Source organism: Lissotriton helveticus, chromosome 3_1 (genome assembly GCF_964261635.1).
Source record: "Lissotriton helveticus chromosome 3_1, aLisHel1.1, whole genome shotgun sequence".
Taxonomy (NCBI): domain Eukaryota; kingdom Metazoa; phylum Chordata; class Amphibia; order Caudata; family Salamandridae; genus Lissotriton; species Lissotriton helveticus.
In genome coordinates, this window is record NC_136061.1 from 625390453 (window position 1) to 625417108 (window position 26656).

General features: G+C 44.6%; 1 protein-coding gene across 1 annotated transcript in view; it reads right to left on the reverse strand.

Annotated features, from left to right (window-relative positions):
• TMEM216 (transmembrane protein 216) overlaps positions 1–26656 on the reverse strand; it is a 55783-nt gene that overhangs the window by 5031 nt on the left and 24096 nt on the right. The window contains exon 5 of the mRNA XM_078680627.1: positions 322–523. Coding sequence (XP_078536753.1) covers positions 322–523 — 202 coding nt within the window. The remainder of the gene's footprint in view (positions 1–321; positions 524–26656) is intronic.

Genomic DNA, 26656 nt, shown 5'->3' on the forward strand with positions numbered 1-26656 from the left:
AAATGCCTCCTCAGTATCCCCATTTATCTCCTAAACAGATGTTATCTATGTGGCGGGACAACCCCAGAGACATACAGGTACATCTATATTCACTCACGTTAAACACTGCAGATGAGATATCACATAAGGAAAAGTATCCCCGTCCTATCTATCTTAAGGTCTCTGTGATGCATTTACGGTTGATTCTATTTTTAGTGCACTGTTCATCTGGCATTAACTATTCTTACTGTCCCTTCAATCATGGAAGTTTTAAAAGGTGTTCACAACATGAGAGAGGTGTAGTTCTCCTCACCAGACCCCAGAATAAAGGCATACCATTACCTGGAGAAAGAGACGAGGGCCACAATGTCTAGAAGAACTTCTAGAACATAGAAAACCAAGAGGATGACGTTCATTACTGCTTCGAGACGCAACACGTAGGTCTGCAGGAGCAGGTAGTACAAAGCCAACATGGCAGCTGGAAACGTCAAGCCCACACTGATGACTACAGGCAGTTTTCTCTGAGTCAAGTTTCCTTTTGAACCTGTAGTATGCAAAGAGCAGAACATCTTGTAACAAAGAAAGTTTAAAGTACAGCCAATACACAACAAGGAGAAGAAAGAGATGGGGCGGAGAAGAGAAGAAAAATAGATAGTAAATGAACACATCAGCAAATCCAAGTTGGGACCCAAGTAAAGGAACTTATTCTAAATGCCAGTGTGACATATTACGCAATCAGATTGCTGTTTAATTAAGCACCATCAAACATTACTCTGTAAGGATGTAGGTTTATTTAGACAATTCGCCGTAAAATGATTGATGGACACTATAAGGAAGCTACACAAACTACAGCTGTTCAAAATGAACATAGACCCCACTTAATGGTGCACAGACAACAACCTCATGAGTAATGCACAACATATCATGGCATCCCATCCCACGAGATAAGTATTTCATTTTCTCTGATGTAGCAGATTACCAAATATTCACTGAAGTATGCAGAACACAAACAAAAACTGGTAGTTTACTGAACTTATAAATGTATAAAAGGCACCCGTTACATATAACTTACTCGGTTCCACAGAACCGTGTGAAATAAAAATATGAAGGCCGTTTTTAAATCGCATCTCTGTATGAAACGGGTGGCTTCTCCATTAGGGCTCTGCGGCTGCGCCCCCCCTGATATTCCTTCACATTCCTGTACAAATATTAAATGGATCGATTTATTTAGAGATAAGATCGTATCTCTAAACAAATTGATGTATTTAAGTCTGGGCTGTGTGTCCCAGGTTGCCTGCCCCACCTTGCTTTGAAGCCAGAGAAGGAAGCCAGGCAGTAAATCAACTTTCTGAACTGTGATGCACAACGCAGGGCTTACTGTTCTAAGGCCCTGCATAATAAAGCATTGTCATTATATTCTATGGCAGTGTCCACTTTAGGCCAGTGACGCTTTCAGCATCATAGTTTCGGGCGTTAAAGTCTCCATCCCTGTGTGAGCGCAGCCGTCTGTCATTCACAGACATAGATCCCACACATTTCCATTTGTCACACTTAGGAGTGGATGCAAGCATGTGTAGTCTGGTGCCTTGTTCTATGTAATGGTAAGTGTTAGAATGCTAATCTTCTGTGATGTGTATTGGTTTGAGACCCCTCGCCACCCTAACCTCCCCCACTGTGACACGCGTCACCCCAGGCCCTGGCTGCACGTCGCTAGACCAGTTAGATGTGGAGTTGCTGCATTTGTTTCCCCGCAAAATGATCCAAAAGCGAAGGCCAGGGTTCTTTTCCCCCTGTGAAGTTGATACAAATAACTGAGTCAGGGGCAAAGCAAGTGAAATGTGCTTACAGTAGATAGTTATCTGCTGTAAGACAGTAAAACTGACCTTGAGTACCGAGCCCTGCAGAGAAGTACATCCTGTGCGCCTTAAAGTCTATCCAGTACAGCTGAACTATGTTGGCTCATTTGATATAAATGCACTGCAGTTCTAATGCGGTCTGCCGGCAAAGTGTCTTTAAATCAGCTTCATGCCTGACTGCAATTACTACATCCCTGTAGGTGCATGGCCATGCTGCTTAGTCTCTAGACCAACAGCATGCAATGCAGACTTTAACAATAACATGGTATTAATGGCACAGTTTACGTTCCCAAGGTTTGATGAAATGCTACTCTGAAAACAAAAGCATTGTGCGGTTTTTTAAATTTGATTCACAAGAAAGAGGTGGACATTAGCGTTCATAGCAGTCCGAACCATAGCCCTCCAGCCCGCATTACCGCAGTCTTTTTTTTTTTCTTTTTTCTTTTTTAAAAACCTTTATTTGAGTCAATCAAAGCGGTACAAGCGCAGGCCTACAACCACAGGGGCTGGCCGCAAACTCAGGAAATACAAACAGGAGCATTACACATGTTTACGGCTCAAGGAGCTATCGCGGTGTAGTCATAATACGTGGTTGTAGGCTCCACAAAGCATAAGGATAAAAGAGGTTTCATTTTTATATTTTTGAAGAAGTAACTGTGGCTATATCATCGAAGGCATCACACTGCACGATAAACTAGAAGAGGCGGGAGGGGAGTATCCCCCCATGCAATCAGGAATCGGTGATGAGCAATACGGCATAAGACACAGTACGCCCGCCAAAGGCAGGCCAGGAGGAAGGGTCAAACAATGGCAAGCAATGTATCGAAAGCATCATCCGAAAAACCAAGCCTTCCGAAACCACAAAAGAGAGGCAAGTGCAGATGCCCGACAGAGAGAAGGATGAAAGGAAACGATACAGCCAACCCTACTAGGAAGGAAAAAGAAAGGGACCATAGAACAAAACAAACTAAAATAACAAAACCCCCCCAACACCCTCCACCCTACATCACCGTAATGGCTATGGCCTATCCCACTAACAGCGTGCCTGTCGCCCCGGAATTACCCTAAAGAGGAAAATAAAGGATCCCGGTGTATAGACCCGAAATTTAGAAAAGAGCGGAAAGGGGCCCATCGCCCAACGAAATAAAAGAAGGGCCCAAGAAAGGGAAGAAGAAAGAAGAAAGGGACCATAGAACAAAACAAACTAAAATAACAAATCCCCCCCCCCCACACCCGCCACCCCACACCACTGTAATGGCTACGGCCTACCCCACTAACAGCGTGCCTGTCGCCCAGGAATTGCCCCACAGAAAGAGAAAGAAAAAGAGTAGATTCGTAAAAACTGAGGGAGGGCCCTCAGTACGGGCTCCCAGCCGACCCTTCCCGCAAAATATACTACTCCCCAAGAGACATAATCCACAGCAATAATCAATCGAGTCAATCAGTAATGGGGAGAATCATCAACAGTTCGCACTAAAAGGCACAGAAAAATAACACGCGCCCCGCATCCCCGCCAGCCACCTAATTGTCAACATTTGAAGGGATACATCTTATCCTTGGCCTGTCCTTACGAGTCCCCGAAGGCACATCCGCCGATCGATTCCCGCATCCGCCGATACAAGGAAACAAAGAGGCCAAGCAAAGGCGGAGAGCAACACAAGCATACAAGATGGACGTCGCTGGCCACCAGCAGAGTCTTCGGCCCAGGCGGCCATCTTCCCCAAGACATTCCCAGGACCCGTATTCCACAGCAGGGATGCGAGGACAAAGACGGAGGAAACAGGCACGGGCACCAGCCGTCGCTGTGACAAAGCATAGGACGTCGGTAGCGGAGCAACGTACGGAACCGCTAACAGCTGTTGTGAGAGGGAACCATCAGAATAGTCAAAAGCCACGGATAGTTGTCCACAGTTCTACGCATTGTCCATTAGCACCCACACTCCTCCGCGTACACGGGTGGTCACGGTACTCGCCTCGAAAACAATTCGGGGCCGATCTTCATGTACCAAGAAGTCGTCCGACCGTGAGTGTCCCAGTGCGAGCATGACACCATCCAGCTTCCTCCAGAGCTCACGTGAACAGTGTTCCCAGGCAAATCGAAAGTCATCAATAGCAGCAAGTATGTCACCGCAGAACGACGTAGCCCCTGTTGTACATACCGCAGCGCCTCTTGATTGCACCCACTCCACCTCTTGTTGCACCTCGGGAGCCAGGATAGCGTTCTCCATCTCATCCAGGCAGCATTCCGGTGTTTCCATCGTAAATGGGGACTGGGAGGTAGTCAGAGGCGAGGGCAGCTCGATGCGATCACATTCCGGTTCGCAGAAACATGGAGGGCAGAACCCAAAGCAACGGTCTCCTGCAGCGATCATCTGCGCTCCGGTGCAGCGCCAGCCGAAAATTCGGGAGTGGCCCGCGAAAACCGGGCCGAGTCTGAAACAGCGTCGGATTAGTCACCATCTGTGCTCCACATATATATTAAGTTCCCACCAGGTCATCGCTTAAGGGGTGCGCCACGGCCGCTTTGCTTGTCAAGCAGGACGCCTGTGGTAAGAATCCGATCGCCGGATCCTGCACTCCTGTGGACCGACTCCGCCCCAGAGCAGATGGCCGCTGTTGTTGCATCAGCACCCGGCCATGTTTAGAAGCAGATGCCCCGGCTCCAGAGTCTCTCAGGGCTGCCGACTGCCATCGCAAATATCTCCGGTTATGAGGCCAGCAGGGAGCTCGGGAACACGCTATCAGTTTCAGCGCTCATTCCCACACACCAGATTAAAGCGCAATGTCAGGATAATGACAGGAGAGTCATGCGGGGCTCGGAGGGTCACGGAGCTGGGAGCCTACACGTCCGTTCGCATCGCCATCTTGGCTCCTCCCCCGCATTACCGCAGTCTTGCCCGCCAGTGACATGCCCTTAACAACAGTAATGCCAAAAACATGGATTGATTTACAAACAATGCGTGTTAAAAACATTAAGGTAATGCATGCCAGCTATTTAGTTTCGATCTTATTTCAAGTTTGACTTAACCCCTTTGCCGTGGCGTGAATTTCGCAGTGGTGCGGGGTTGCGTGGGGGGGTTGGGGGGGCGTGACACTGCGGTGCTCATGACGGGTACCTGGCCGTCATAAATCATGGGAGGCGTGTGCTCATAACGGCCGGGAGCCGTCAGAACTCCGCCCACATATTAATTCGCCCACACAGGCGGGGAATTAATTGTGCATGGGAGGAGCGGCAGCGTTCTGACGGCTCCCGGCCATCATGAGCACACGCCTACCATGCATGACGGCCAGGAGCCGTCACGACCACCGAAGGTGTTAATTTAACTTCACTCAAAAGTTTGCTATTTAATCATGTTGTGTTTCTTTCTGTATTTTTTTCGTGCATCCTTTGAGCTGTGCAGGTGTTTATGAGGGGTTTTGATTGAGAACGCAGACGCCGACGCTGAAGCCAAAGCAAAGTGCCTGTCAGTGGGTTGGCCTCTTTGCAGAGTACACAGAACAATGGTGTGAAGGGTAGAGGACAAAATATTTACAGGGCAAAAGTAAATAAATATGAGTGAGTGCAGTGTATGATTGGAAGTGGTGAAGTGAGGGAGATACATGGGAGTGCCTTCGAGAAAGAGTGAAAGGAGGGTGCCAAAGAGGAAAGAGAGGTGGTTGAAGATGTGCAGATGGAAGAGATGTGCAGCGAAAAAGGACATATATATCTAACCTAAAGTACACATAACTGAAGACAGGAGTCCTTCCACATGCCTCAATACTATTGAAATATCAGAATGGAACCATTTTGAAGGTTAATTATTATAACAAATCTTTGTTGTTACTCATTTATGTTAAACAGCTAAAAAACATTGACAAAGCCAATCACACGGACAGGTTTTAGGTATAGGTCAGTTGTTGTGTTACATATCTGGATGCAATTACATCTAAGAGAGAACCCACAATACCGGTCGGGTAGCACACTATGGGAATCACTGAAATTTCTTTTACGTATTCCCTTTTAGAGAGTCAACACATTTTTCATTCCAATTAAAGACCTGTCTTCACATATTTCTATATGACAAATTGCAGTCAGCAGCTGTGGATCCTTTCCGAAGCCTGGTTAGAGCATATTCTTCCAAAATTGATGCTGCATGCAGTTCAAGACACTGGGCAAGCACAGAGTTTAAAAGGCTGAAGTTGTTGTGTTGTACAATTGGCACATTACAGTAACTGTCGAATATATAAATGCAATAAGATATAGGGCAGTTTTTATCTTTTGTTCAATTTATTTCTCTGGAGGAGGATCTAGCCTGGAACCCACGTTTGTCCAATAAGCTTGCCCACATCACTCACTACATAAAAGTCATACCAAACCTTTACGCCACACCACTTTAAATGTCACCATCCGCCATTGGTATGGAGAAAAATATATTCAAATATGAGCAATGGAAAGTATCAAGCCCATTCCGTTTGTTTTGCTTACACACTCCCTATACATAGATTCCAATAATTTTGCCTTTTTAGCTACATTTACATATAGGGGCCTTCCGTTACGTCTCTTCATCCATTCGTCTGCTGTAAAATATCATTATCCACCTACCACAGCATATAGATGGTGGTACAGTGCCAGCCCAATTCAGCTGGTCTCACTTGAATGACGGCATTTTGCTTATGCACAATATGCACATCAAGAGGCAAAGTAGTCTATGCCAGTGATTAAGTACTAGCCTAGGAGTGTGGGGGTAATACTCCAGGGAGTCTACACCAACTTGAACAGGGCTCAATTTTGTATTCAAAATGGGCCAACCTATTGATGGATTATACCCCTTAAATCCACAGTGCAATCACAATGAATAATTAGAAAAAAGACGAGTCCATTATATTACAGGCCTTCAAAATTTCAAATTGAGCATTTGAGTCCATAAGGCTTCATTTTCTTGTATAATAATTATTTATTGATCTTGTGGTCCTTGAACTAAAAATATTTCAGGGTGCTACAAAAAGGTCCCAGACAATGCATGTTTCACCCCTCAACACTCATAGGCTATTACTTAATAAACTTAAGTAGTGTTACTCTACACACAATGTGGTATTTCTAATTCCAATATACAAACCCCCACCTGCACCACACGTACTCTAGAGAACTGCAACCTATCAGCACTATGCTCACACCCATTTTGAATGCATCCTTCTCCTCCGTGACCTTCTCAGATGCTTGAAAACATGCAACTGCCCCTCCCACTGCTGAAGAAACTCTCTGCTGTCCCTTCAAAGCTAGTCAACTAGGCAGATGTCCTGCTTATCCTTCTCAGCCAAGGCCTTAGAGAAAATCATCAATAGACACCTCATCAAATACCTCAACGACAACTAACTATTTGAGACCACTCAGTCTGCTTTTAGATCCAACCACAGCACAAAAACGTCCCTCTGACTCTGGACAGAGGAGACAAGGCGACCCTCATCCTCCCGTATCTCTCTGCAGCATTTAACACAGTCTCTCACCCCATCCCCATCCAACGTCTTCATGAAATTGGAATCCAAGGACAGGTACATCAATGGATCTTCTTCCTGACTGGAAGGATCCAGTCAATTAGCCTGGCAGCGTACACCTCGGATACATGCGATCTCTCTGTGAAGTTCCGGAAGAATGCTCCCGGAGCCCAACCCTCCTCAATGCATACATGATCCCTCTAGCCAGAATCATCTACTCTCGTGATATCAACCTCCTCTCCGATGCACAACTCATTCTCCACCTCATAGACAAGACGCCCAGTACCCTGATCAAGTTGAAGGCCTGCTTGACTGAAATCGCCCACTGGTTATAGACCAACTGTCTAAAACATAATGCCAATAAGGCCAAAATCATAAACTTCGGGAAGAGCACATCACTGAGGGACTTCACCTGGTGACCAACAGAGCTAGAACTGATACCCCCACCCGACTACCCATGCCAAGAACCTCAGGATCAACATTGACAGCAAACTTAACATGACCGCCCAAGCCCATGCTGTCAGCACCTCATGCTTCCATATCAATCAATCAATCAATCAATCAATCAAGGGGCTTGTAAAGTGTAACTCCGATCAGTCGCAAGGGACTGTGGTTTAGTCGAAGAAGCAGGTCTTGTGGTCCTTCCTAAATTGGGGCAGTGACAGCGACTGCCTTAGGGGGAGAGGCAGGGTGTTCCAGGTCTTTGCTGCGAAATAGGAGAAGGATCTTCCCCCCAGCAGTGGTCTTACGGATACATGGGATGGCGGCCAGGGCCAGTTGTGCAGAGCAGAGGGCTCTGGTGGGTGCATAGAACAAGAGGCGGTGGTTGAGTGATGCAGGTCCTGTGTTGTGTAGGGCTTTGTAGGCGTGTGTGAGGAGCTTGAAGGTGATCCTTTTGTTGACTGGGACCCAGTGGAGGTCTCTCAGGTGGCTGGTGATGTGGCTGCGGTGGGGGATGTTGAGGAGGAGTCTGGCAGAGGAGTTCTGAATGCTTAGAAGTTTCTTGAGGAGTTTATGGGTGATGCTGGAGTGGAGAACGTTGACGTAGCCGAGTCTGCAGCTCATGAGTGCGTGGGTGACAATCTTTCTGTACTCCGTGGGGATACACTTGAAGATCTTTCTGATCAGGCATAGCATGTGGAAGCAGGATGATGAGACAGCATTAATCTGTTGGTTCATGGTGAGGGAGGAGTATAAGATAATACTGAAATTTCTTGCGTGGTCTGTGGGTGTGGGCGGAGGCCACCAGGAGTTGTCCCTAGCGGAGTGGGTGGAGCACAAGATGAGGACTTCGGTCTTCTCTGTGTTTAGCTTGAGGCAGCTGTCCTTGATCCAGGTGGCGATAGCCTTCATCCGGTCCAGAAGTTGCTCTTGGCAACTGTGGGCTCATTGGTGAGGGAGAGGAACAGCTGGGTGTCATGAACCCTGATGATGCTGAGGAAGATAACACCCTCTATGCCGGGATCAACATAAAACTTACCAGAAGGATGAAGACCATTCAGAACTAAATGGCCAGAATCACACTCAACCTCCCACACTGCAATCACATCACACAAAACCTGAAGAAGCTCTACTGGCTCCCCATTCATAAACAAGCCCAAGTAAAACTCCTCACCCATGCTTACAAGTACGTAATACTGGCCCTGCATACCTCAACAATCACATCTGCTTTAACAAACCTTCCAGGGACTTCTGCTCGTTCCAGACTACTACCTCCACAAACTCCAAGCATACAGAAAACTAGATCTAGTTTTTGAACCTTTTCATAAATTGCTCCTTAAGCATGAATTGACATGCAGCCACACATAAGAGCATCCTCCTCACTTATTCAACTCTGCAAGAAGCTGAAGACCTGGCTTTTCGTGCAGTCCCACTAGGGCCTGGGTTTCCTAGACTCACACCCGCTCAGCACCCGGATGCCCTCCTGAGTGATAGTGTGCTCTCCAAATCTGCATAACACACATATTACATCTATATGATGCAGGCGACCGCTTCATTATAATAACAACTCCCATTTAAGACAGCAATAAGCATTGGAAGAAGTCTGGAGGGTAAAAGTCTGCAAAGGCTAACCAGGCAACAGTGTGACCAACTCAAGAAAGAGAGCAATAAAATGGCATTGATAGAGGAGATATACTGCGTGATCTCAGGAAAATAACCACGCAGTGTTGGTCTCCGAGGGGAATTTTACAAGAAGTACATGGATACATTGGAAGTAATCCTGGAGGCAGTAGAATGGCTCCCCTTCAATGCTGGAAGCTATAATCAAAATTGTAGCCAAACAGAACAAGAGATACACTGGACTGTAGAGCATATCATCAACTCTCAATGATTAACATGGACAAAAAATAATAGACAAAATACCAGCTAACAGATTCATCATTAAAGCAATGTCAGGACTGATATATGAAGATTAGTGTTGGTTCATTTCTGTAATGACTTGGCTACGCTTAGAAACAGTAAAAAATACTGGACTGAATGGGGTAGGATTGGTGAAAATCTCAGCCCAGGAGAGAGAGTAGCACTCAGAACTCTTCAGGAAAATATGGAGATCATATTAAAAGAGGTTGACAAAGGGGGAAACATAGTGGTCATGAATAGACATGACTACAAGAGTGAAAAGGTGGCGGGTAATTCTTAATTTGAATTAACAACAAAAATCAATCAACATCTAAAGATATAAAGGCATGACAACTGTTTATTTAATGATGACGAATACATGTATTTACGAATAGACCGCCCAAAATAGCTATGCATCTACACTCTCCCCAAGATACAGGGAGAACAATAATTTCGGGTATTGGTGTACCCACAGAAAGACTATCTGAATTTGTGGATGTATTTCTACAGCCTCTGGTTAAAAGCTTGCCCTCATATATACAGGACACAAAGCTTATGCTTAATCTGTTGGGAAATATCTATTGGGAATCAGGCATGACAATGGTTACATTGGATGTTGTATCGCTATAACTAGCCTTGGACATGATCAGGGACTCGGCTCTACGACAAATATAAAGTAAAAGATCAGCCAGCCTATGGCAATATACAGAGAGGCTGCTGGGGATGTCAGAGTTGATCTTGAGGAATAATGTGATCCTATTCAAAGATGAATGGTACAGACAACTACAGGGGACTGCGATAGGTTCCAAATGCACTTCTTCATACGCCTGCCTCTTCATGAGGTAGTCAGAGGTGGAGCTAATTTGGGTCCCACATGGAATGCCATGGATTGACTATGTGTTCTACTGGGGATGCTGCATAGATGATTGCTTTATGATTTGGACAGGTAGCGTACAGCAACTAAACAGCTTTTGCTCCTATATCAATGACAATCAGTCCAATATAAAGTTTACCTTTCACTATAGTACAGAGACAATTATTTTCCTGGACTTGGAACTTTACATTATTATTAATAAGATTCAGAGCAGGCTTTAGCACGCGCCCACATCATGCAACTCATATTTACAACAAGGGGTGGTGAGGGACAGAGTCTCTGAATTAAGCAGAATACTCTCACCCAGTCAAAAGATCAGGGCTAGATCCAACACCGTTTTTTAGCTCATTGCACCATCCCAGTTTCAGAACCTGGCTGTATGCAAATTAGTCTGTTCCTGTCCCAGTGCATGATGGGAACAGGGCAAACCAAACTACAAAAGCCAATTCTTACACTCAGTATTACATGCATCTAGTACTCATTCAAAATATCAGGTTAATGCCATCCCTTTTGGAGAAATGACACAGGCAAAGCATAAATGTAGTGAAGAATCAGAATGTGAGACAGTACTGAATGACATTGAAATTAGGTTTTTACAAGAAGGATACAGCAGGCAAGTGGTTAGTGCTGCTAGGAAGCGAATTATGAATGTGAGTAGGGAACAAACACTAATCAAAAGACAACAAGCGAGCAAAGATCCAAGAAGGTACCGCTGGTGACAGATTACAGCAGGCTCTCTGTAAAATTCCGCAGGTCTCTTCAGCGACATTGGAACTTACTGACAACAGATAGAATGCTACAGGGTTATATCTCTTACATAAATTGTGAGTCAGCTGGCGGGAGTGTGGATCAACAAATTTAAGGCCCTCAAACTTTGCAAAGGCAACAAAGCGGGTAAATTATTAGCCTCTCATCTTAAACATAAGCAGAAACAGTTTACTATAAAAGACTCCAATAGGAACATCCAAACTAACCAAAGAGAGATCCTGCACGCCTTTAAATCCCTCTATGAAGATCTATATAAAAGCAAACAATCAGTTTAATCGGAAGAGTGTGCCAATTATTTAAAATCACTAAACCTACCAAGCTTATCGGAAACAGAAAGAGCAGCGCTAGGGAAACCCATTTTGGAAACGGAACTAGCTAACTCAATCAAATCCCTGAAAAGTAACAAGGCCCCAGGTCCAGACAGTTTCTCGGCTTCCTTTTATAAGGCATTCGGAGGGTCTCTACAACCAACCATGTTAAAAGTTTTGAATACCATACCCAGAGAGGGACGTACATCCAATTCGATGAAAGAAGCCAACATTATCTTAACACCAAAGGAAGGAAAAGACCCCTTATTGCCAAACAATTACAGGCCAATCTTACTGATCAATGTGGACTGTAAAATCTATGCTAAAATTCTAGCCCTAAGACTGAAAGGGGTTCTTCCAAAGTTAATTAGTAATTCACAAGTTGGATTCCCTAAAAATCGAATGTCTAATGACAACACTAGCTTATTATGTTTCTTGAGATAATGTATGTTGTCTTTTAATCTAGGTAACTCGTACATCAACATGGTTATGGCGATGTATTAATCACTTACCGCCTGTATAGCGATTAATGGAACCCTTTCGGATGCCTTTACACTTGAGCAGCGAACTAGGCAGGGTTGTCCTCTTTCTACCGCCCTCATCCTCCTAGCCCTTGAGCCTTTAATCCAGGATATTAAGTGTAACAACGAAATAAGAGAAGTACGTTTTAAGGATTCTAAGGTGAAACTAGCCACCTATGCAGATGATATTCTCATTGTAACAGAGGATACGAGCTCTTCTATTAAGGCCCTGATGCGATCCATATAAGTTTATTCCTCTCACTCGGGTTATAAGCTAAAGAGAGATACATCCAAAGTTAAGCCCTTGAACATTCACTGCACCAGAGAGATACTGGGAGACTCGGGCCTTGCATGGCAGCCGGGATTTATCAACTATCTAGGGATAGAATTCGGCAGCACTATCTTAGAGTCTCTTCAACAGAATGAATTCATCACCTTGGGGAAAATTAAAGATCTCCTAGACGCATGGTCCCCAAGATTTATCACGTGGTGGGGCAGAATCGAAACCATGAAGATGATGATCACGCCTCTAGTGAATTACCTAATCACAATGCTCCCTCTCTTATTGACGGAGGATTTCCACCGCAAGTTGGACATCCTCATATCCAAATTTCTTTGGCAAGGGAAAAAGGCCAGTATTAGTCCGGAAGAACTCAGATTCGACAAATCCATTGGGGGAGAATGGGGAATCTAAACTCTACCAAACAGCGTTCTTAGCTAAACAAGGTTCGTACTGGCTTGTACCACAAACAGAGTATACACCAGTCTGGCTAGAAATTGAAAAATCCTTGCTTAATATGCTCACCCCAGTAACCCTTCTTACCTCCAACTTCTTGAACGTCAACTGCTCAAAATCCATATTTAAGCACGCAGAATCTGCACTAATGATATTAGACAAAAAATTTGACACCAGCATAAGACCCACTAATCTTGAGTATATTTGATATGAGGCCTGGATTGTTAGAGGCAGCTTCTTTCCACACCAACTATTCGACTCAGCGTACCCCCTTACATTCAAAGCTCTACAGTCTAAATATAATCTGGAACCCTTGGAGTTTTACAATTTTTAAAAGTAAAGACAGCAGTAATGAAAGATAAATTACGGCCATCACCTCCTCGTCTCCCACAATACGTAGAGAAGATAAACACGTTTGGTCATCAGGTTTCTTGGATCTACAAATTACTCCACCCAAAACAATCTGCCCTGAATAAGAAGCTTATCCCTTTTTGGGATTCACACTCTTCCTCCCCGATCTGCGAAGCTGATTAGTCCAATACATGGAGCTCAGTCTCCTGGAATAAAATTTCACCAGCCCTTTCACAGACAAAATGTTGGCTCCTACATAAGGTTTATTGGATACCAGCCCGCCTACAGTTACACAAGATTCGTGAGGACCCTAGATGCTGGAACTGTGAAGAAGAGATAGGGAACCTTGCATATCTGCTACTATACTGCAAATGTGTGGAACCATTTTGGGACGGGGTATTCAACTTTATTTCTAAACTTTTCACATACCTCCTCAAGACGGAACTTTCTACGCTGACATTCGGCTTTATCAGGGTAGACTCATTGAACGATAAGGACAGTGCCCTTTTGGACCTGCTCCTGATAGCAGCGGTTAAGGTCATCTTGAATAATTGGAAAAAAGCGTCTTAATTGCTGGCTAAACTGGGTCTCCAATCTTAGGGGTGCTGACAACATTGCTCTCCAAAATACACCATGGAAACCCCCCTCAGACATATGTGGGACAGCCTTGATCTATTTTTCAAACCATATAAACCGCCATGAACCACGAATCTTAGCGTGGGGTAGGCCCTTCGCCTGTCCACATTCTGGCAATATCTGTTGGCTAAATATTCCCCTAAAAGGGAAGTACCTGAACATTGCTGTTTTATAACTTTAGTGGATGCATACCGTCAATGTATAATCTTTATTATTGGATTCCTATTCTTTTTTGTATATATTTTCTGTATTTGTATTTATATTTTCTGTATTTAAAGTTCAATATATTATGTGACAAGCTTTAAGGTAGCCTGTACGGGTTCGTATGTATCCTCACTAAGGGTCTGTCACATTCTTAGAAACACAATGTATAGAATGCCATGACACCATCTCAACCTTCAATGGAATATGTTTGTCACAGTCGATCACTCTGCAATTGTGCTTGGGGTTCCTGCTCTCGCTTTTCCACCTCCAACTTTAGATATTATGCTTAAATGAAGATTTTCAAAGATATATGTCGGACTGGGCTAAGGAATTCTTTTCTATTAATCGGTATTCGTCACAATCTGCAATTGTGTGGGATTCATTCAAAGCATGCTTTAGAGGGGGGGCACAAGAGAGCGCACAGCGGAATGGCTGCCTCTTGAGACAGCTCCGCTGGCCAGGATGTAATATTGGCTAATATAGCTAATATAGCGGAAGGCGAGTGACCCGAAACACATTAACGGCAAATATCGAAATCGGAACGTGCCAGGAAGAACGGGATGAGGCTAAAGTGAGTGGCCGATAGCCGGATGGCAAGAAATATGCCCCGGAGACGTGCGGTGTGGGGATACGACTCGGCCCAAGATGGCGGATCGGTGAAGCGAACGCATTACGAAACACGGAGGCTGCAGCATATGGGCGGTAGGATTGCAGTGTGGCTCCCAGCGCAGTTGCGGAGAAACTGAGAGGCGCGCAACAGGGTCTGGTTGGCCTGATTAACAGAGTAAGGCAGACGACGTGAATAGTCCCAGGCAGCGCAACTGTAACAGTGCGAGGCGTAAGATGGCGAGAAATACCCCCAGCCCCGACGCGAAGCACCCAAACTCTCACAGCTCCGAGCCTCACAGGAAGAGATGCACGAAGCGATTTAATCACTACCCTAATGCTGTACAGCAATGCGAATACCCCCGCAGTAGCGATCAGAATTGGAAGTAAAGTATCCTGGATCACAAGATGGCGGCGCCCATAGGGGTTTAGAGCGCGCAGACAAAAACGGAACACAGGACTGCCGGCAGAAAGGTGATGTCTGGAAATAGCGGTGAGAGGCGATAACGAGACGATACCACTGTCGAATTCACACAAGAGAGTGCACTAACACCGCCATATCCCACGTGTGGTCTGGTATACATTGTGCACATATTGCGGTCACTACTACGGGGAGGCGCTAGGAGAGAAGACGAACGCGCACAGCACAAGGCCCATAGCGGGGAGAGTGGTGTAGACAGCATACCCCCCCAACCGGCAGGTATGAAACGGCAACATCGGGGAGGCCAAGACAAGACAGGAATTGGGCGGTGTGACGGCGGGACCTGGCAGGTACTGCCCCTTACCAGCTGACATACGACCAAGGGACAGAAGGCAAGCATACCAGAGCAGGTACCAGCTCACTACAACCCCTTCGTGGGGTGGAAACGCCGAACACCCGAGGGGCAGTGTTTAGTAGCAAAGCATATACCCTAAGTGGAAAGACGCCCGCGACAGCCAAAGGCATTTGGATAAGTGGGGTGGAAAAAGACACCAATCGACAGAGACCATAGACGGGCAAGCACGATATCGCACACATTGAGAGCCTGTGGGACAGAAAATATGGGCAAACCAGAGAAAGTCCAATCTAAGCTGGCCTTTGACACCAGGAAGACAGCGAAAGGCTCCAATGTTCCCTCAGACACTGAATCAGATAATGACATCGAGCCAAACAATGTAATGGAGCAAACATTAAAAGCCATCCAAAAAAGCCTGCAGGACGTCCACGGAAAATTAGACTCCATCACACAGAGGGTCGATAATATGGCCGCAAAATTGGACAAACACGACAAACGACTAGAAGAGGCAGAGACCCGCCTGTCGGCGGTGGAGGAGGATGAATCCCACACTACCACACAGAAATGCTCGGAAATGGACAGAGTGCTAGAAGTCATTAAAAACAAATACGAGGAGTTGGAAGCGCGGTCCCGGCGCAATAACGTCCGAATCGCAGGCGTGCCAGAAACAACCAACACCGGCAAAATGGAAACTTATGTGGAAGACCTGTTGAAAAACATCTTTGGGGCCGAGCACTTGTCATCAGTATTTATTGTAGAACGCGCCCACAGAACGTTAGCACCAAGACCAAAACCGGGAGCTCCACCGCGGCCGATAGTCGCACGTCTTCTGAATTACAGAGACAGAGATGCGGTCCTAAAAATGGCGAGGGAGAAGCAGACAATCGAGCATCAGGGTAGCAAACTGCAATTTTACCCCAACTTTACGATTAACGTCCAAATGGCTCGTAAAGAATTTGCACCGGCGAAACAGAAACTCAGAGAGATGGGTGTTGAGTATGCAATGCTCTACCCTGCCAGATTGAAAATAACAAAAGATGAAAAGACTGTGATTTGCCAAACACCGAAAGAGGCGAACGACTTCATCAAAAAAATAGGACAGCGGCGTCGCGAGCAACGCAGACAGGAGCAGAATCAAGACTCGGAGTAAAGATGCAAAGTTGTGAATAACAAGTTGAAATCACCCCAGCTGCGACAACAACAGGTTGGGAACATTGTAAGTCGACTACTCCTATTCCACAGACATGAAACGGAGAAACCACTCGACGGGACTCTACACCGAACTACCCAAGAGGCGGAACAGGCGAGGGCCTGACATTACAGCAGGCGGGACCATATCGGGCGCACGTTGGCGCCGTTCTGCCTGGTATAACATATGACCGGAAGAGTAGATACCTGGCAGAGCGCACTGGATTGGTAAAGCCAAGCGCCCAGAATCGACTAGAAGAGGTAGAGTGTTGTGGTACTGTGGCTCCTCACTTCCCCCTAGACCAGGTAACAGCATATATACGCTACACTAGTGTGTTATGGGGCGGAGGTATGACACAGTTGGACAGACTGCTATGGCATTTCATGAACATGGACATGTGGTCCTGACTTGACCGGCTCTAAAAATGTCAGAAGCAGGAGTGGTTTTAAACGATTGATATTGGCGTAGATGGCACCCCACTCTGCTACATGTGGGGATGGCACAGATGGGGTGAACTAGCCGAAATACCACAAACCTGGCCACATCCACTATGTTGGATGAGGTTGTGTGACCCAGGTGGACCCCCCAACAGGGTGACCCCCTACCATGGTTTTTTCAAGTTAACTGTTGATAATGGGGAATGTCTTTGGCATGATTGGGATGCTAAAGTGGGTGGGGGGAGGTGGGGAGCAGTTGGGGCTGTTTGGTACGAAGTACTGCATTTGAGAAGCACTGCCTTAATCCGAACAGGGAATGTATTGAGATGCATGACACAGCAAATATGGCGAATGTGTTGTATAAACATTACCAGTAGTAAAAGATTGAACAGCTAAAGATTAGAGAGTGGAGATGATTGAGAAACAAATGTCGGATAAGCTAAGACTGATAACCTGGAACGTGCGAGGCCTCAAAAACCCCAAGAAAATTAGGCAAATACTGGCATATTTCATGAGACTACATATTGACATAGCCTTCCTACAGGAGACACACATAGATCCTCATGCACAGACAAATATAGGCAACAGATGGGCGGAATCGACATATGGGGCTGCATATTCTTCATACTCGAGAGGGGTCCTGATACTGTTATGGAAAGGGTTAAACTTTATAACGGAACACGTTCACACTGATAGCGAAGGGAGATATGTAGCTGTTACAGGCACCCTAAGAGGACAAAAGATCAACCTACTGAATATATATGCACCAAACGTAGACGACCCAACATTTTACAATGCCATCTGGATGAAACTAAATGAACTCCCAGAAGTCCCGGTGGTGTGGGGGCGGGGGCGACTTTAACGTAGCCTTAAATGACGTAGTTGACAGATCACATACATCGGCGGAGACACACAAACAAGCACTAAAGAAACTGCATGACATCTTGCTAGACTAGCAACTAGTAGACCTCTGGAGAACAAAACACCCGACCAAATTGGAAGCTACACACACAACAGCGGCGCATGGTAGCTGGTCGAGAATAGATTATTGGCTGGGTTCCCCTGAAGTGTTACAGTGGATGGTAGATATAACCCACCTCCCCCGAACTCAGTCTGACCACAATCCGGTGATGTTGACTCTAGCACTGCCCAACTATATACCCCCTCCGTTTAGCTGGAGATTCAATGGGAGAGCCCTACTAGATCCGATTTATAAAGAAACAATCAAAAAAGCCATAGCAGAGTACTTTGAGTTCAATGCACCCACCACAGACGACCCTTGGTTACTGTGGGAAGCCTTCAAAGCCACCATAAGGGGTATATGCATCAGCACCAATGCAGGTATCTTGAAAGACCTACGGCAGCAACTATCGAAAGGGGAAGAGAAAATACGAGAACTGGAGATGGAGTTCGAACGGACTCAGGATCCAGCTCTATTGGGCAAAATCAGAACTGAGGTATCCGAATATCAAAAGCGTGCAGATGAGGAGCTTAATTATGTCCATAAAAGACGGGTTGCGAGAAGCTATGGTGAAAGTGGGAGGCCGGGTGCTATATTGGCAGCCAAAATAAGTGCACAGAGACCGCCACCAGTAGTGACAGCGGTGAGGGACACAGAGGGGGAGCTTCGACATGACGCGAAGGGGATACTAGAGGCATTTATGTATACATACAGGAAATTATATACAGCAGGCACAACGGCATCGGAGGCCGAAATAGCGACATACTGTGATGATGTGGCACTAGCTTGGTTGTCTGATGCGCAGAGGGAATACCTCTCCCTGCCAGTGACAGTAGAGGAGGTCACTGAAGTCATACAATCACTACCTAATGCAAAGGCGCCCGGACCAGACGGGCATACGGGAGAGTTTTATAAAGCCTATGTGGACCTACTGGCTCCACATATTGTGGATATGTTGGGAGATGCTCACGAGAAAATGACATTACCGCCATCGTTAAGGGAGGCTATGATACTAGCGTTTTTGAAACCGGACAAGGACCCGGAGACATGCGAATCTTATAGACCACTGTCTCTTATAAATGTTGACACTAAAATACTCTCTAAACTCTTGGCAACTAGGCTACAACGACCAGACTGATCTTACCCGTCCAGTCGGGCTTTATCCCGACCCGTTCCACGCCCCATAACACCAGAACCCTATCTGCACTTTCCCATTACTTAACCCCTACTACCAAGGCCGCAGCGGTCCTATTGGACGCCGCAAAAGCTTTCGACACTATAGCATGGACATATTTGCGCACAATTTTGGGCAGGATGGGCTTCCCGCCGATGTTCCTTCAGTGGGTGCAATTACTATACACTGCGCCCATTGCACGCATTCGGGTCAACAAATACGTCTCAGAGCCAATTTCCATAGGGAGAGGCACCAGGCAGGGATGCCCACTATCCCCCCTGCTATTCGCCATAGCGTTAGAGCCCCTAGCTTGCAAGATACGACAGGGCCACCACTACTCAGCATTGCAGTTTCCCCAAAGACCACTCCACATATCGCTTTATGCGGATGATATGCTATTGTACGTGCAAGACCCGAAAGACAATCTGAACCCACTATTGCGCGAATACGTTAAATTTGAACACCACTCAGGGCTAAGTATAAATTGGGCTAAATCGACAATTATCCCGCTCACCGACAGCACTCTTCCATTCCAAACGGAATACCCCTTGGACTGGCAATCAGACCCAGTTAGATACTTAGGGGTGTGGTTTCATAGAGATCCCGAAGTAGTGATCCGCATGAATTACGGTAGAGTGGTCGCAGGCCTAGAACAAAAAATTGACAGATGGATACAGTTACCGCTATCACTGGCGGATAGAATAGCGATCGTGAAGATGGTAATACTCCCAAAACTACTCTACCTATTTAATAATATTCCGATAAAGCCCCCAATGGCAGTGTTTCGAACAATTACATCCATGACGCTAAAACTAATATGGGCGGGTAAAACAGCTAGGATTCAAGGTCCCTGACTTCCTGCTCTATTACCTGTGCGCTCAGGCCCAATATGCCCATTTCTGGTACCACAAGGTCCCATTCCTTACACATGTTGCCGTTGAAGAGGGAGACGCCCTTCCCATTCCCTTGGACGCAATACTAACACACGACAGACCCACATTGCATAAGCAGGATATAAACACAATAGACGCTACAAATGAAGCTTGGAGACTGATGGCTAAAAAGGTGAATAAGCAGCCAATTTACGCCCCGGAACTGCCATTACATCATCATCTGAATATCTCGGTTACACAGGAGAAGGTGGGGATGGAACTCCTTAAACAGGTGGGCATAGACACCATGGGGGATTTATACCAGGAAGGGGTGGTCAAAACTTTGGAAGACCTTGCATACGTACAAAACCAATCAATGCTTTTCAAATTCACGTTCTATAGACTACAAAAGGCACTCAAAGCACTTTACCCGACGTACCCATCAGAACCAAACGTATTACTGACCCTACAACTGATACTCACAACACCTGACCCCAGACACCGGGTGTCCAAGCTCTATGTATCACTGCAAGCCGAAATGGGTGTCACAGCACACAAGGCGATCCAGAAATGGGATAGCTGTTTAGACACCCCACTCACGGAAGAAGAATGGTCCACAACGGGCACGATCACGGAACTACTGACACCAAATGGGAATCTACGGTTGATACACATTATATATTTACACCACACGTACCACACACCTAAGAGATTACACAAATATGGCCTGAGAGCAGACTCTAGATGTCAAAGGTGTGGGACCGAAAACGCTGATTTTATACATATGGCATGGTACTGTGGGGGGGTAGCGAATTTTTGGTTGTCAGTAAATGATATGTTGGGCAAGATGGTGAATATCCAGATTGATTGTAATATTTGCACATGCTTACTGGGCCTGTTGCCGGGTGTTCGAGCACGCAGACGTAAGTTTTGCGTAATAGCCCTCCTTATGGCAAAAAGGAGAATAGAGATCTGCTGGGGAGGTAAAATGGCACCCCAAACCAAGCACTGGATCCGGGATATGGTTTATTGCAAAGACAATTTGAAACTGTTTGAGGAAGAATTACCACTACGAGCGCGACCAAAAGACTACTGGCATTATTTAATTAATTATTTAGCTGGATTAGACGAACAGCAGTAATGTACGCACGATGTAATGTATACTGGTTTGACATGTACTATACAAGATCGTACCCTGTTGGATGTGGAGTGTTGTAATGCAGTGATGTTGAAAGAGGTGTGACTACCTCATGTTCGGACGTAAGGCGTCCTATAATGTATTTGAAATGCCAATAAAAACAATAAAAAAAAAAAAAGCATGCTTTAGAGGGGAGGTATTACGTTTTGTGAGTTATCAGAATAGGAAGAGAAAGCAGGAGATGTTGGAGTTATATGCCAAGCTGAGGGATGCGGAAAATAGATTAATTCAGGGGGTCACTACGCGTATAGGCAATATACAAGAATTAGAGGAGGCTGCAGAGCTAGTGAGGTCTAAAATCAAGGGAATCTGGAATATGGATAATGGCAGGAAATATCTGGTCCATAAAAAACAAATTCACGAATTTGGCGAATCGGTTGGCCGGTGTTTGGCGCTTCGCCTACGTATGAAAGAATCTGGGTGGCGTATTGCGGGGATGAGGGATTATGCTGGTGTACAGTGTCAGGACCCTAAAGGGATATTAGCTATTTTTCAACAGTTTTATTCAGAATTGTATACGCACAATCAACCTCCCAGTACACCCACTCTAGATAGCAGGGATTGGCCCTTTGTACAACTTGATACTAGTGAATGGGAGAGGATGGTGGAACCGATTACTATGGAAGAGTTGGAAGCAGCTGTAAATGGACTAGCATTGGGGAAAGCGGCTGGACCCTACAAACTTCTGGCAGACATATATAAGCTGCTTTTCGGGGTAATAAAGGAAGATATGTTATGCACATTTAGGGCTGCACATAATGGATTGGCTCCTAAAGCATGGGCAGAAGCCACTATTGTGGTTTTGGGAAAAAAGGTAAAGATCCTGAATTGGCGGGCTCTTATAGGCCAATCTCATTATGGAACTGCGATAGCAAAATATATTCTAAAATTTTAGCCAACCGACTGTCTCAAGTCATTACTCCTTTAGTGTCCCAAAATCAACATGGTTTTATTCCTGAGCGCAGCACAGTATCACATGTTAATAAAGTGGTGACGTTGCTTGATATTGCACAGACGGAGAAGCGGGAGTTAGGCCTTATTTTATTGGATGCAGAAAAAGCGTTCGACCGTGTGGAGTGGGCTTACTTGTGGGAATTGATGTCAATGATGTGTTTTGGTAGACGATTTATAAAGGCCCTACAAGTTTTGTACACTGCACCGGTCGCCAGGATTGCTTCAATGGGCTTACTCTCTGAAGGGGTACAAATCACTCGAGGGACAAGGCAGGGGTGCCCTTGTTCTCCATTGCTGTTTGCGCTATTTATAAATCAGTTTTTAGAACAACTAGGCAATAATTCTTTGATCAAGCCCTTCATGGTTTACAATGTATCTTATTCAGTGTTTGCATATGCAGACGATATTGCTGGAACTACCTCTGATCCTGTTCTAGTGCTCCAAGAGAGAGCGGCTTGCACATTCGTTTGGTCAGATTTTTGGCTATAAACTAAATGTCACTAAGACACAGGTTTTAATTACTGAGCAGGTGACTATGCAAGATACACAAGTGATAAAATAAGAGACGTATCTGGGTATCCAAATTAGACCATCTATGGAGGAACTGGTTAATGTTAATAGGAATACGCTACTATTGAGTATTCAAGATTCATTAGATAAGTGGTCCAGAATTCAATTTAGTTTGATTGGCAAAACCAATATATTTAAGATGAATTTTTACCTAAGGTGTTGTATATTTTCTGAGCTGTTCCATTGGAGATTTCTATGACACAACTGCAGCACTTACTGTCTATTTGCTCCAAGTTCCTTTGGGCCCCGGGTAAACCCAGACGAGCCATGAAGTTTCTGACCTTACCTGTTGAGGGAGGGGTGCTTGCCATTCCTGATTTTGCCCTCTATTTCTATGCTTGTTTTTTGTTAAAAATGCGGATTTTATTACCAGGAGAAGATGTGGGCAATATTGCGAAGGCTCCGTCTATTTTTCAGATTTTGTTGGGTACTGAGGCACGTCAATGCTTCTTCAAACACATTTATGGTAGTTATTACAAATGCACAAGGTTTAAGGTCCTTATATCTGCCTTTAACGTGTGGAAAAGAATACGAACGATTTGTTTAGTGGAAAAATTGTCCCTGTACACCCCAATTAATGCTGTAAATATTCTTCCTCCTATATTCTGGGATACCATTGCTAAAGGGTGGAGGGCAAAGGGTGTTGTCCTACTTGGGGATCTCTTTTGTAACAACGGTTCCCTGATGTCCTATGAAGAACTATCCCGATTGTATAATTTGCCTAAAAAACAATTCTTTAAGTTTCTTCAGTTTAGATATTTTATTTTCTGGAAAAAAGTTAGAGCGGACGCCAGCTCAGTAGTCACTGCTGTGCAACGACAGGTTCAAATCGGGGTGCTGTATCAAATATTGTTATCCTGTAAAAAGGATGATCTTGATAAATTTAGTACCAACTGGGCTGCGATGCTGGGCATCGAGAACTTGAGTTTAAAGGATGCTATTGTTAGATCTAGGGAGACTCTGCTATCTGCGAACTTGAAAGCTCAATGTTTCAAAACCTTTTTTAGTTTATATTATACACCAGGCGTATGATTAAATGGGGAACTGGGCAAGATGGAAAATGTTTTCGATGCCGGGGGGATAATATAGATATGTTGCACATTTTTTTTTCCTGTGCTTGTTTGACAAATTATATTCGATGCAGTGACCAATTTTTGTCTAGAGTAGTAGGGGTTTCTACTGTTATAACACCCGTAATGATGCTCTTGGGTATTGGACCGGAAGTGGGCAAGGGTACTCCTTATATAAACACAGATATTTTATTTTTATTGCAATGACTGTCGCCCAACTTTGTATTGCTGCTGAGTGGTTACAGGTTGAACCTCCCTCCTTTGAACGATGGAGGGCTAAGATGTATAACTTATTTTTGTTAGAGTTTAGTTTATATTCGGTTAAAGGGATCATGAAACGAAATATTGGTTTAGGTATCTGGGGTATTTTTTCTGATCATGTGTCTGATTGAACTAATTTTGATTTTCAAAAGTATGTATTGGTCCATTGAGTTACTGTGGGGAAAAAAAGGAATACGTTTGTTTATTGATTATATGTGAGTAATATGTTAGTGCTTGATGTTCGTATTTGTTTTATAATTTATGAAAACAACCAATAAAACATTTTTTGAACATAAAAAAATATATTCTAATGTTCCATAGGCGGAAGACCTTCAAAAATCTTCTTAATCCCAGTTACCCAAAACATAGATGCAAGGTTATTTGGCTGATAGAACTGAGTTTGGGCTTTTACAAATGCAGTCACTGTGGTATGTGCAAGCGAGCTATGGATAAAACAAGGAGAATTAGCAATGGGGTGAGAGGTGTATGACATTTTCCATAATATTACCTGTAATACAAAATATGTGGTGTACATCATTATCTGTAAATGAGAACGAATATATATTGGCAGCACAATCAGGTGCCTTAGAGACAGAGTTGGCAAATACATGAGGGGCCTAAGAGTCAATGATGTACGCCACCCCATTGTAACACATACCATGGAATGTGGAGCATAAACTGAACAGAAGAGTTTTAATTTCTGCGGTATTGACCATTTGAACAGAGATCCCCGAGTGGCAACAGGGAACTATGCCTTAAACGCAGACAAGCGCTGTGGATTATGCGATTACGGTCCGTTAAAGGAGTTTGAACATTGACCATGAACTACTATATTTCTTGGGGGAATAATGTAGATACTATGGAATGTCTGCTATGCATATACTTGGGTAGCTTTTGTTTGATATCACAGGGTCATTGGTTTGGATCTATAACTTGGTGGACTTCTACCATAATGTAAATGGAACCTGCACGCAGAGCGACTACATTAGACTAAAGCTTATCCCTGAGTGTGCATCCAGATTAGCTGGTCTGGTAGGAACGTGGACGAAGAGGAGATCCAATTGGACTTTAGGCATATGGAGACTCAAAAATGTTGGTCTATTTTCATCATAGTACAACTGACCTCACAGCTAGATCACCTATATGGTTCACACCTGTGTCATGAACAGGGGTGAACCATTCGAAGAAAGGTCTCACGATAATCTTGGATACAACTAAGCGACTCAACTTGAGCCATTGGTGATTATGGCACATTGATAATGACATATTACGAATGATGGAGAAGATTCCAGTATAACACTTATGCAAAATTGAGTAATAGTATAACACTTTTATCTCTACTATTACAATTATGATACATATAGCTTTCGGGACAATATCTACACTTTACCCATCCTCTCGGTTTAATCTACAGTGTATATTGAGTAACTTACTACATTTCTTTCCTCGACGAAGCATGGTTTATGACTCAAAACCGGATTTGAGTAAAAACGGATATGGTGCTAATTTTGGTATATATGATATTATAATATTAGATAGATCAATGATATGATAGTCTACATATGCAAACATATATGAATAGTGGATTGCCTTACCCTCCAATTGGGGTTCTAATTAAACTTCGAATGTTATTGAGTAAAGTACAAGGATTATTCTCCAATGAGTCTACAACATGACTCAATACTGACCAGAGTTAAGCATGCTAACCGTGCAAATATGCTCCTATTTACAATTCAGATATGACAACACCATTCTCTTGTACAGCATGCAGCATGCGTCAGGTTAGTTGTCCACCCTTTATCCGCTTTTAAATAGGGAAGTCAAAATCACAAAGACTAACTGAAGTTCTGGACAATGAGATATCAAAAGGTACAATCATGAAAATAAATATTACACACCTGGCAGACGCTCCCAGTGAAACACAATTGGGACAGAGATTGATAATGAATTCAGGAACAGAAACTGGAACAAAGCCCTGTCACGCATTAGAAAGACCTGAAGCAATGCTAGATTCTGACTCTTACAGTTTAGAATCATACATCACATATATGTGACACCTATCATCCATACTATTATTATAAAGAGAGAGCCCAAACCTTTGATGCGGGTAATCTCAGTAACCACAGCACCAATCACAACACCCAATACAGCGTTCGAAAGGGCAGTTGCAGCAGAAGAACATAGGCTATGCAGACGGCCACCATATTTATTTATTTATTTATTTCTTCATTTTTGCAGAGTTTTATATAGTGCGAACTTGACCCGAACTGAATCAGGTATCAGAGCACTTTACATAGCATCAGTTACGTTACATGAGGACACACATTCATTTTTGTTAGGCACGGGGAGATTAAGTGATTTGCCCAGAATCACAGGATGTTTGGCGTTGTTACCAAGACTCGGACCCAGATCCCCAGGTCCGAGGTCGAACACCTTAGCCGTTAGGCCAACTCCTCTATACATTTAAAAGGTAAAAGAACCGTGCCAGCAAAGTAGTCCCTTGTGGGCGTGTCTGCGTTCTGCTGTGGGCGTGGGCTGGGGGC